General features: G+C 38.6%; 1 protein-coding gene across 2 annotated transcripts in view; it reads left to right on the forward strand.

The window, feature by feature from the left end:
* The window catches only part of LOC146484612 (soluble guanylate cyclase 88E-like), a 40,947-nt gene continuing 27,536 nt past the window's right edge, over positions 1-13,411 (forward strand). For both annotated transcript variants that reach the window (XR_014863601.1, XM_085104670.1), the window contains exons 1-9: positions 1-1,433; positions 6,921-7,135; positions 8,240-8,369; positions 8,920-9,066; positions 9,531-9,677; positions 10,006-10,165; positions 11,284-11,393; positions 11,726-11,815; positions 12,485-12,811. Coding sequence is in view for 1 of the 2 variants with exons in the window: in XM_085104670.1 (XP_084960796.1) it covers positions 630-1,433; positions 6,921-7,135; positions 8,240-8,369; positions 8,920-9,066; positions 9,531-9,677; positions 10,006-10,165; positions 11,284-11,393; positions 11,726-11,815; positions 12,485-12,811 (2,130 nt within the window). In the remaining variant the exon portion in view is untranslated. The remainder of the gene's footprint in view (positions 1,434-6,920; positions 7,136-8,239; positions 8,370-8,919; positions 9,067-9,530; positions 9,678-10,005; positions 10,166-11,283; positions 11,394-11,725; positions 11,816-12,484; positions 12,812-13,411) is intronic.

Raw genomic sequence — 13,411 nt, forward strand, 5'->3', positions numbered from 1 at the left:
ACATGTCCATTCCAGCCCTTTTGACACTCGCCTCTGTAATCTTTTCGCCGCATTCACGGCCGGTGGCTTTGGCGAAAATTTGCATGGAAAGAAAAAGGGAGAGAAGGCTTCCAAGTGAGCTAATTAATTTGAGAATATCACTTCCGCCGAACCAATTAACTAAACTGCCGTACGTGCCATATTTTCTGCCATCTGATTCATTATTTTGGTTTCCGGGCGGTATTATTTTCCCATTGTCTGGGAAGTTTACGCGTTGCGGAGTGTCGGTCAGGGCAAAGTGCTTGTTTGGTAACGACAGACGTTTGTGTTCGCGGCTCTTCGATCGAAATATTTGATGCGATGCACGATAAGAAAGAAAGTAATATTACGTTTCATTTGGAATCGAAAACAGCTTTGTATGGCCATCAACCCGTTGGTTTTTCGTTGTTTGTTCGTCGTACATCGCCGGGAACTATCAATTTGATCGTTCCATAATGGAAAACCACCAAACAGATCAATTTTTCAAGGTCTTTTTTGGGTTCACGTGACGGCCTCCAGGGTTGTATTTTTATATTGTTCGGCTTTTGTCCGTGCCTTCAGCGTAGAAAACTAAACTGTACAACTTGCGAGTGTTCCTTTTTCAGCGCAAAATGTATGGCTTGCTCCTGGAGAATTTCCGTTGCGTTATACTGGAAAAATATGGCGAGCCAACGTGGAACAAAATCGTGGAAAAGTCTGGTGTACGGAATCACACATTCGCGACGCACAAGATATATTCGGAAGACATCATGAGTCGACTTATACAAGCGGCTATAGAAGTTACCAAGCAAAGTGCTCAGGAAATGACGGAGGACATAGGCCTGCATTTTCTCGGATTTATAGGGCAATATGGCTACGACAGAATCTTGAAAGTGCTGGGGAGACACATGAGAGATTTCCTGAATGGACTGGACAACTTACACGAGTACTTGCGATTCACTTATCCTAAATTAAAGGCTCCTTCGTTTTTCTGCGACGACGAAACGGAACACGGCCTTAAACTGTACTATCGTTCCTCGCGGAAAGGGTTTCTTTACTACGTGATCGGACAGATCAAAGCGGTTGGTCGATTTTTCTACCACATTGATGTCAAAGTGGAGGTTTTGGAATACACGGAAAACAAGGAAGGCAGTAATGCGTTGTTCCAGTTGACCTTTGACAACAGTGTCTACATGGAAACTCGTCGAAGGCCAAAGCGACACTCGGTGATTTCTCTCAGCGGGGATACCGAAAATCTGAAAATTCCCATGGAAGTGTTTTACGAAGTGTTTCCTTTTCACATTGTTTTTGATCAAGAGATGGTGATTTCCAGCACCGGGAACAGTTTAGAAGCTGTTATACAAGATCTTCCTGGAAATACTATTGCGTCAAAGTTCAGTTTAATTCGCCCGTTCGTGGAGTTCACTTGGCAAAATGTGAGTTTAACAGTCTTTTAATAATCCTATATCACAAAAGCTTCTTCAGACAACAGCCATATCCCAATTATATGGACACAGTGGCAACATCAGAATAAATAAAGCATGGGTCATGGGTGGGTATTTCTTTGCAAATAAGGTTGCTGTATATGGAATAGCCCCAAGGTGTCCGTTTTTAGCAGGTGCCCATATACATGTAAAATTAGAATTTAAATGTTCCTTTGAAATTGAACTCTTTTTATTTTTTAATGTTTGCTCAAATAATCATTTTTCTGTCTGTTGTCACACTTAAAATTGAATTTCTGTCAAAACAAATTTTTTGACTTCAGCAACCCACACATGCTTTCTACCCTTCTAAGAACAGCATTGTATGTGTCAGTAAATGTTTATGAAGCACTGGCTGTAACTTGGCAACCGTGATCAGATAAGATTCCAAATTTGGGAGTTCATCAGTGCAGCTGCCGACTTTGTGTTATATCATGTTTTAAGTTTTACATTATTACTATGACATTGAAGTTAGCTTTTGATAGAAGCATGTTAAATTATGTAAAGGTTTTACTATTTATATCTATAGAAAGAGTGCTTTAAAAAGCTATTCCCATAGCTCTATTTTTATGAAAAAAAAAAATCTTTTTTCAGCATTCAAGCTCATTTGTTAATTTAACAATTTCTAGAAACAGAAAAATAAAATCTAAAAAAAAAAAAGTTATTAAGGAAATCTTAGGGACTGGTCATAAAGTACCGGGGGGGGTGGGCTGGAAAAATTCATTTTTACGAAGGCTAGTTTTGTGTGACCCACCCTCATATTTTTGCAGAATAATGCATGGCCCACCCATATTTTTCAGGTAAAAAATGAAATGACCCACCCCTAGTAAATAAAGGTAAGACTATACATAAAACTAGACAAATTAGAGGACAAGTATGATAGAGGAAGGAGCACACATGCACAAAGTCTTGTTTTTGAAGTTTATCATTGCATGAGATCTATTTTTGTTGAAATACCTGAAATGATTTTGAGAAGATAATGTGCATCTAATATGTATCATTAATAACCACATGGAATCATAGTTGTTCATTTTAATGGATGCAAGTGAACTTGCCCTTTTCTTGATAGAATGTGTAGTTCCAGAAAATATCCTTACCCCACCCATGGAGGGAATTCAAGATTCTGGAGGGGATGGTGGTAAGAGAAAGAACAAAATTACAGAGATTGTATGAAAGAAACTTGGAAGTTCCTGGCGGTAGGGCGTCCTTTTATAAATTCCCTCTGTGATGGGGGATGGATATTTTCTGAAACTACACAATTATAATTTGTGCTTTTACTGTTAATACATTTCACAGTTTTACTGGCAAAAGGCACCATTTGATGCAAAACATGTGCAAAAATATTATGTGCCCCACCCCTTTAATGATGCATGGTTTTTGCTAGCCCACCCCTTTTTACATGCATGAAAACAGTGACCCACCCCCCCTTTTTTTCCAGCCCACCCCCCCCTGTACTTTATGACCAGTCCCTTATGAGCAATTTTTGTTTACATTCGCGCGTCATGCTTGTCAAAAATTCTTGTTGGGATTGGAGGATTTTGTCGTCATGAAATGTTCAATAAGAAAGCCAGAGCTAAGCAGGACCCCTAAGGAAGGAAAAAGAGGAAATTATTTTTACGATGACAGTGTGTCATAGACAGTGACAATTAAGGGCTCCTGGTTCGAAGAACCTTCAACTTCACAGATCAGAGAACAATCAAGAGAGCTAGGCACAACACGGCGCACCATGCCATGTCCCTTTTGTTTGCCCACTCAGACTATAATACACGTGCATTAAAACAGGGAGAACCTGACCGCTACATGTGTGTCTTTGCTACAAATTTCAATAGATTGTTTTGTCACAAGTCTTTGTAGGGATTTCCTAGTGCATTACTTTTCACTGGTCAATGGCATGACCTCGTTGACAACTGCTGTAATGCATGGGGCGCAAAAACTGTGCAAATCTTTGGAGGCCAAAAACGCAGGCATTACTGTACGTTATACAACACTAACTATGACATTGAAATAATAGAGGGCTTTAGATTCCAGTTCTGGGACAGCCACAAATACAAGATTTGACTTAATTCAAGTTTAAAGCAAATAGTAAGAATTTAGAGATAAATCCCCAGGAAGCTTCATTTTACTCTTTGTGAGCAATGAACTTGACAAAGTTGTTTTGAATCATGATAGCTAAGCCCATTCATGATTCCAAAAAGACAAGATCATGTACCTACATTTTGAGGACTTGTTTTTGCCACTACACCATTCTCACAAGCTCAGTCTGGTTAAATGCCCGCCAAAATTAATAGTTAATGGTTCACTGCGGGCTCATCCAAATATGGCACAACTCATAAAAATATATAGTGAGTTACGTTTTTACTACACACTAAAACATCTAATAAGAAATATTTAGTTTCTATTAGTACTTTAAGAATACTGTGATTGCCCCTAACTTTCTGAAGTATTTTGATAATTACTTTTCTATTTACAAACTTCAATTCTACTCTGTACAGTCACGTTTTCTTTTTAAGAAGCCCCTTAATTAATACAGTCAAATATGCCGTATATTAAATATTTGTTCTATTTCAGACGATTATTTTCACTCCCACATACAAGAATGCCATTGAAATGCCAGAAGTAAATAAAATTAGTTGATCTGAAGTGCCACTGAGTTGAGACATTTTCTTAATGGATAATTCAATTGTTGTCAGGGAATCAGGAAAAAGCTTTTTTCTTATCAGAAAGTAAATGGCTTTTGGAGGAAACATATTAAACTTACGTGTCATAATGTATGTTACTACAGTATAAAAGCTCTTAAGTGTAGTCAGCCTTGTTGAATAGATAAGATTAAATTTAGTCTTACTTCTAACTAGTGAATTTATAAACAAAGTGTTTAGAGAATCAGCAGCTTCATTTTTTGTGGCAGCTAGCTAGTGTAAACACCTAAGTTTTAATTTTTTTTTTCACCACTGCCATCAGACTGGCTGTAGAAAACTGCTTAGCTTATGATAATGGAGTTTTGTTTGTTGTTGTTGTTGTGGTTTTTTTTTCTGTTGTATTCTTTTCCTGTATGCGCTTCTCCCGTCTGTAAGTCTTTTGTTGTATGTGTCGACTTACTGTATTTAAATTAATTACAGTAAGTCGACACATTACTTGCTGATATTTCTGTAACACTGTTGGTTTTGAAAATAAAAAAAAATACAGTTCCAAAAAACACAAACAAATGGGCATCATATGTTTCCTGACAGCTCTTAAATGTACTGGTTGTTTTCAAAGAGAAAAGCATGTCAAGTCTTTTTCGGCATTACATGTACTTTGACTGCTGGTTTTCACACCAAATCGTCACATGCAAGTGGTTTCTCAGTTTTTGCAGCAGTCCTGCCTTAAATTAGTAGAGAAATCTAAGCAATAGATTACCCACAGAACTAAGTTCTGGAGTGTCTTCAGGTCATGTTGGTGGGTTGTGATGGGGTATCTAGAATCCCAGTTAAAAAGTATTACAAATTTCCATGTATTTGCCAGCTATAAGTATAGTGTTGAAATTCAGTTTAGCCAGTTTTTTTTTAGAAAAAGCACAATTGCAGCTATATGCATGGCATTTAAAGAATTTATTTAGCAAAGCTCTTGGTCCTAAGTATTTAATTGACCTCTTATCAAGTACGCATTGAAACTTTAAGCTGAAACTTGTGTGCATTGGCGAACAAGACCACGAAGTGGTGTTACACGGTGAAACTCTTGTTTTTTCACCACTGCGACCGATGCGAGCCATTGCAGAAATAGAAAGTGGTTCTACTTTTCGTGAAACTTGTCTTGCAACGGAAGTTCGAAAAAGTTTTACAAAACTGACCATGTTACACGGTGCAACCCCTGCTCAAAGTTGTTTTACATGTTCAGTGTCGTTGCACACAACTTTCAGCTAAAAGTTTCAATGTGTAACAGCGGCTTAACAGTACTAGTGAGTAGTTCCAGTGATTCGTAGGATGTTGTCTCCAAATACAGAGGTATTTTTGCATGGTTTATGACTATGCAGAAAAGCAGATCTTAGCAGGGGCTATTGAAATGAAAAAAGGAAATTGGGGACCGCAACATCCCATTTTCTAGAGATAATGCAAGCAAAAATAAAATGCTTTAAAATACATGGCAATGTATGTCATTTTTTTTTTCCAAATTGAATCTTGATCATCTTTGAAAGATGTGTGGCAATACCCCAATTTTTATTTTGGATTTCAGTAGCATTTGCTTCTTCTTTTCCTGCATACCAGGAAGCCTTACAACTTGCTATAATTGCTAGAATTGAGGAGAAGCGCAAAGAACTCTGCATGAGAACTTTTGATAAAATTAAAAAAACGTCTAACCCCGATTAGGCCTATCGCCCATGACTATATTCTCTAAGGAACTCTAACTCTTGGAAGTCTTTTAAATGTAGAACTGAGTGTTTTAGTGAAGCTTTTTCCCTAATACCATCCTAAAGGCAAATGTAACAATTTCTAAAAGTTGCAAGTTATTCTTAGTTTACAATTTTTTCTTAGGTTTAATATGATTTTGCAGCCATTTGATCCATTTTCTTGTAATTTTACCAGGTTTTACAATTTCTAATTACTATATATATATATATTGAAAACTCCAGTCCCAACGAGGGTTTTTGTAATTTTTCTAGATACTATTGTAAACCCATTGTAATTCATTTTTAACACGAGAATGTGGTGATTAAACATCTTTATTATTATTATTATTATTATTATTATTATTATTATTATTATTATTATTTTTATTATTATTACATGATATTAGTATTATAAAGGAAATAAAGGGAGATATAAAGAATCGACCACAAGAGGACACAGAAAAAATCTGAGCCCCAGATGGGACTCGAACTCACAACCCTCCGTGTTCTAGATCGGATGCTCAAACCTCTGAGCTACTGAGGACTTGTTGGTGAGCAAGGGTCACTTTTTTGTGAGCTGAACTTGCGAGCTGCATCACGCTTAATGTGTTGCTTGTGATGGACTGCGTGACTGCGTGATGCGGTTCGTAAGTCCAGCCCACCAAAAAATGACCCTTGCTCGCCAACGAGTCCTCAGTAGCTCAGAGGTTAAAGCATCCGATCTAGAACACGGAGGTTCGTGGGTTCGAATCCCATCTGGGGCTCAGATTTTTTCTGTGTCCTCTTATGGTTCGATTCTTTACATCTCCCTTTATTTCCTTTAATAATAATAATAATAATAATAATAATAATAATAATAATAATAATAATAATAATATTATTATTATTATTATTATTATTATTATTATTATTATTATTATTGTTGGTCATTAAAGACAAAAATACTAAATTGAATAATTAATGAACACCATCCTTAAGGTTTATAGGTTGTCAGACCAATCCAAGATGCACAGAACATATGCACAGTAGCAAAGGGAGGCCCTGTCCTTAAGTGTGTGTTTGTTGTTGTTTTTTGACAGGTGAGGAGCCACACAAATGTTGTGTTTGAAGTGCAGTCAATTGAAGCTGTGACACTTCTAGAAGCCAATGCTGTGATCCCAAGTCTTCAGAATGGAGAGGTGATGGTGAATGGCAAGGAAAGTGATAGCCGAAGCCAGCTCTGTTTCATACACCTCAAGGGACAGATGTTGTACATGGAAGAGTGGAATGCAATGGTTTACCTTGCAACTCCCATGTAAGTTGTTCATTGTGTGACTTTTATTTTCCCCAGTAAAATTCATTGAAAAAATTTCCAGAACCGTCATGTCCATACTCCCTTGGAAGGGACTCTTCTCTTAGACTCCTCACACCCACTGCTCTGGAAATAGAAAAATTTAAATGTTTTGGCCCTTAAAGGGGAGTATCACCAGAAATTGATGTTACATCAAAAGTCTGAAACGTTTTCTTATCAAGAGAAACCTAAAAGTATTGCTCAAATTTGTTGTAGATTATCACCCCAGTGTACTAAGACTATTGATGAGTGTCTCTGGCCACAGAAGGAATGGGTTAGAATAGACCGCAACTTGAAAATAGTTGGGCTAATTATTGTTTTCAAACTCCCGCGTTTTCCTTTCCAAGATGCACAAAAGCAGGTCATGAGTTGTTCCTTTGAAGAAATTACTCAGTTGATTTCTTTTTCTTGGTGTTCTAGAATTATTTTGTAACTAAGTGAAGGTATTGTTACTTGTACTTCCCCTTTAAGACCTCTGTCATTAGCAGTTATTTGATTCATAATTATTAACTTTAGTTTATTAAATGGGTTTGGTTTGTTATGCCTTGCGATTAGTTAAACGACTCGTCTTTGATTACTTAGAACTCAATGTTAAGTATCCTAGAATATTGTGATCTCCTTTTATTTTTTTTTGGACAGGACGTGCATGCAGCAATCCTGTATAAATATGTTTGAATTATTATTATTATTATTATTATTATTATTACTATTACTATTATTATTGTTATCATCATCATCATCATCATCATTATCATTATCATCATCATCATCATCATCATCATTATCATTATCATTATCATTATCATTATCAATTACAACTAAAACCAAAACCAAAACCTTGTCTTTCCTTCAAGTTCTGCTCAAGGGGTTCATTGTGCACTCACCTCCGGTAGTTTGCATCTGCAGTGATCGGTTAAAGTGACTGCTTAATTAGGTTTGGTTTCACTACATTCAATTGAAAACTTCTCCAGTAGGGAGAATCAAATTACTTGCTCTATTTAATGATGTCATAATGTTATTTTTGGTATTTAAATTATTATTAATATTCCTTTTTGGTTCCAATTTCAGTATTGAAAACCTTGATATGATGCATAGCCTTGGATTGTACATCAATGACTTGAGTATGCACGATTCCAGTAGAGACCTGGTGTTAGCTGGAACACAGCAGTCTGCTGAACTGAGATTAGCTCTTGATCAGGTCTGGCAGCAAAATTAAAATGTTACTATGAAGACAAATAGGGGAGGGGGAAGTTGGGTAGATACATGTACCCCTTAGAAAATCTCTGCATAGTTTTTGCTCTGGAAAGAAATCATTCACAGCATGAGAATGTAAAGAAACATCTTGCAAAGTTGTCAACACACATTAGTGTGTATTGGTGAGCACAAAGCACTAAGTTTGCTGTTAATCGTCCCATTTCCAACGACTGTGATGAGTGGAAGAATGATAATTGTTTAATTAAAAACAACCAAGGAATACTGCTAGATTTTGCTGATTTCATTTTGCAAGAAAGACCAGGAAATAGTTTAATGGTTGCTATTTCTTGGGCATGGTACACTGGCTGATATCCTATGTCTGCTAAGCCAATCAAAATTCTGGAATGGCGTTGTCCAATGATACGTTTTTAACCATTATAATAAATATTTTGTAAGAACTTGGCTTGTGTTGCTAATGAACTACAGTTTTGTTGTATGCAACATAGGTAAAATTGTGAATAATGTATTGATTTTGGTAGTTAAAATTACTTTAGGAGCTTGTGAAAAGTGCTAAGCTTGAGGAGAGCATGAAGGAGCTGGATATAGAGAAGAGGCGCACAGATTCACTGCTGTATCAGATGATCCCCAGATCCGTGGCTGATAGGCTGCGGCAGGGAGAACCAGCCCTTAACACTTGTGAGGTATGCACAGTCTGTGATGGCAACCATTCTTGCCATGTTGTACGTCCTGACAACATTTTTTCATTTAGGTATCAGGGTACCTCATTTATGAAAATATTCTCACTATCAGTGTTGGCCCGTCGCTCTGACAGAGGGCTATTAAACGCTCGAAACGTCAGCACTCGAATCTCTTTACAGTGGCCAATTTACCTTTAGTTATCAACTCTGTTGATAAACCAAACATTCGTTTCCACTCCCCACCGACGCAGCACCACAGTTTCTTTAGGAACTAACTCTCTCATCCAGAAACACTTCAGTTCGATTTGGCATTTCAATTTATTGTGTACAAGCTCAAGCAATCAAAAGCAAGATGATGCGACAAGACAAGAAAGCCAACGACAAAAACTTGCACGTTAGTAGCACAGTGAGTATTACAGTTACTGTAACTTTATGAGTCTCTAAGCGGCATTGTGCACTTGTTTCAGATGTTCTGTGATGTGTCAGTACTGTTCAGTGATGTTGTGGGATTCACGCTTATTTGTTCCCTGATCAGTCCTATGGAAGTGGTGACTATGTTGAACAACATGTACACAGCCTTTGATCAGATCAGCGAGCAGCACAATGTCTACAAGGTTAGCCAGACATCCATGATTCTCAATTCTTGGTCTGTTTAATTAAGCAGGCACCGCCATTAAGAAATCCTACTTTCTCTGACCATCTTGAGATGCGCAGAACATATGCGCAGTAGCAAAAGTAGGCACCTTCCTTAAAAAAAAGGAATCTTGAAGTTAATTCTGCGTTCCCTCTCTTTCACCCTGGATGCTTGTCAGTTTGAACGCAATTTCGAAGTGAGAGTGAGAAGACAAGGTTAAATTGAATCCGAATTTGGCTAAAGTGACATATCTCCTGAAACTGTTTTTGCAACTTGTTGTACAAGGGAGTGTATTTTTTCACCTGTAGGTGGAGACAATTGGTGATGCATACATGGTGGTCAGTGGTGTTCCTGAAAGAAGCAAGTACCACGCTGAACACGTGGCTGACCTTGCACTCGATATGATATCCGCCATGCCAAAACTCATCGATCCATCAAAATCATTTCCACACCTCAAGATAAGAATAGGTAGGAAGTCCCTCAGGCTTAACTGCCGAATACCAGGCCACTTTAAAGCTATACGTTTAAAACAGTGGCTAAACTGTCTACGCGACTACGGGCCACTTCAGTAATATAGCTCTAAAACAGAGTCTAACAGTTGCTACGTAGCCTGAGCCACGTATAACTCGTAACTTGCGCGCGGCAAACAACACAGGGAATGTGTTTATACCTCGTTCTTTAAGCGTAGCGAGTAGGTGCGTAGCCACGTGTTTTTTTTAGGCGTACAGCTCTCATTCGCTACGCTTAAAGAACGAGGTATAAACACATTCCCTGTGTTGTTTGCCGCGCGCAAGTTACGAGTTATACGTGGCTCAGGCTACGTAGCAACTGTTAGACTCTGTTTTAGAGGTATATTACTGAAGTGGCCCGTAGCCGCGTAGCCACATAAGCCACTGTTTTAGAGGTGTAGCTTTGAAATGGCCGGGTATTCTGCAGTTACTCCGTCTCTCGATTACGTTAACGTGGTTTAGCCGTCAGTGTATCGTGCGTTTTTATTGCTGAACTTTTCGTTTATCATGTTGAACATTGTCGAACGAAAGAATCCATTGAACCTGTTTAACAAAGATCAACCTGGTGAAAGGCAAAAACGAAAATCGAACGATTTTCAGACAGGCGCCAATCATCCTCGAAAGCGCAGGGGGTGATAGTGTGGCCGACGGAAAAGTAGATTTGGCCAAAAAAAAAGTTGACGAAGAAAGTTCAGGCAGAAACGAAAGCTCGTCCTTGCTTTTCCTTCTAACGTTTCTTTACAAATGTTTTTCTCGCCCATTTCGAATGTTTCGTCACACCCCACTGTCCCCCACTGTCTGCTTCGGGGCGACCGAGTCTGGATATCGGCACGTCTAAACATCTTCAGCAACAATTTTGAACAAATTTTGAACTAGTAATTGGAAGGTGGTAGGTTCGACATCTGTTAGGAGAACTCAGATTTTTTTTTTCGAGTTTGTCTGTATCACTGACTGAATAATGCATGATTCTGAAATTTTGAACAGTTTTTTAAAAGGGGTATCATTCGCCGTAGTTAGACCTTGGTATACTGGGAATAAATTTCTTCATTGACTGTTTTTTCTTTGTCACTGGATTAGGTGTGCATACAGGGATGGTTGTAGCAGGGGTCGTTGGTTTGAAGATGCCCCGATATTGCTTGTTTGGTGACACTGTCAACACAGCATCCAGGATGGAGTCCACAGGAGCGGTAAGAAAGAATTAACGAATTAGAGGGCTTATGAGGGGCACCATTGGGGGAAGGCGAGTACTCTCACCACTATGCCATACACTGCACGACGGTTTTTGTTGGATTAAACTTGACAATGATGTCATGAGGCCATCGGTGCGTTATTCGCTTTTCCTTTTAAAACGCTTACATTTATTTGAAATTTATTACTCTACTCTAAGTGTTTCAACAGTTTTGTCTAAGATTGAACTTAAAGTAGTGGCCACAACTATTGGTATTTTTTGTTAAATTAACAGTTTTCATGAGAGAAAGTAACAGTTGTATTTTTTATTTCAAATCCTTCTGATACACAGGCAATGAAAATCCACATTAGTGAGACAACTCAGAGCTGTTTACAAAGCGCCAACTACTGCATGAAACAAAGAGGAAGCATTGACATCAAGGTAACATTAACTCCTGTAAACTAGAAATCTCTTGAGCAGTATCTCTTAGTAGTTTGTATTGCAAAATTCTTGTGCTAAAGGAAACTCGTTCGGTTGCGGGGAGTCTAATGCGTTGCTGGAATACTTAACCGGCAATAACCGATCTCAATTCTAAGCTGAATTGCAAATGTTCAGATGTCATTGACATCAAGTTCGTTCAATACCATTGCATTACCATTGCCAACCTTATTGTATAAGTTGCGAATTTTCGACTACTTCCTCCTAGTTTTTATCAGACGATGAGGTCGACTGACTATGCGTGACAATAGTGTCATGATGTTCGGTAGCCTCCTACGCAGACGCTCTTTGGGTTCGTCACGCATTCCTTGGTGGGGGAGGAATGCGTGACGAGCCCAAAGAGCGTCTGTGTTGGAGGCTACACGTTCGGCTGTAGTGGCTGTATTTTTTATTCTCGTTGTTCCTGTGAGAAGTTGTTTCCTTGATAGTGAGCTGCTGTACCAGTGTCCTGCTGTGTTCTTGATCGTCGGCATCCGAGCTTCACACAATTCAATGCAACTGCTTAAGTTGCGTACTAACTGCGAGGATCTTTCTTCTAATTGATCTTTCATCCGCAATTCAAAATATATGTTTCATATATTTACATTCATAAACTCGCTATTGTTGCTGTAGGGAAAAGGAGGCATGAAGACATACTGGCTTGTTGGTAAGAGAGGATTGGGAGGAGAAGCTGCGCAGTCATTCATGTCCTTTGTTGGAGGAAGCCACCCCATTGCCATCGGTGCCCAAGATGCAGATAGAATATCCAACTCTACCTTGGGCAACGTAAATCTACAGCTTCCAGGAGAAACTATACCTGAAGAAGACGAATCTATCAACTGGCCTACAGAGGAGGACGAAGTTATAGACCCGCAGAAAGATGGACCTGTGGCATATTATGGCCATGTTTCACACACGCCTCAGACTGCTAACGATGGCATGCGCTATCAATGGGAAAAGGTTTGGATTTAATTCAGCTGTTTTGTACAATATCTCCATATTGAACAGGGAGACTTATGAGCCTGAGTGAACGAACTGGTGGAAGACATGATTAAAGGAGTACCGTATTGAAGTTTATACCATAAAGAATTGAAAAATTGTAAAATGTTCGTGGCTAGTCTGACGCGGCGTTTCGTCGCGGTCAAGAGACTCTTCAGGGAAGAAAATTCAAGATGTTAACGGTCTGGCCCTCTATCCCTCCAACATCTAGAATTTGCGAACGGGACCTTGGGCGTGATGCTCAACGACTAGCCACGAACATTTCACAAGTATTTGACCGTATTGAAGAGAATTCAAAAAGAATTGCGTTCGCTTAAGTTGAGTCAAACTCAAATGTCTTAATAAACAAGAGCGACAATTTCTTTTAAAAAGGTGAAAAAAAAAAATCCCTCAGCTGAAAAAAGCAGCCATTTAATAATACTGTATTTACATCCCGTTTTAACGAAGGAGCATTTTTAATGCAGCAAAATATTGTGGCACTTAAGTGCTTTGTTGGGTGATCAAGTACTACATTTTGGCAAGTTTTCACAGACCTGTAGCTTACTAGTTGTAAGTGGAATG

The sequence above is a fragment of the Pavona decussata genome, unplaced genomic scaffold (genome assembly GCF_977016875.1).
Source record: "Pavona decussata unplaced genomic scaffold, jaPavDecu1.1 SCAFFOLD_32, whole genome shotgun sequence".
NCBI lineage: Eukaryota > Metazoa > Cnidaria > Anthozoa > Scleractinia > Agariciidae > Pavona > Pavona decussata.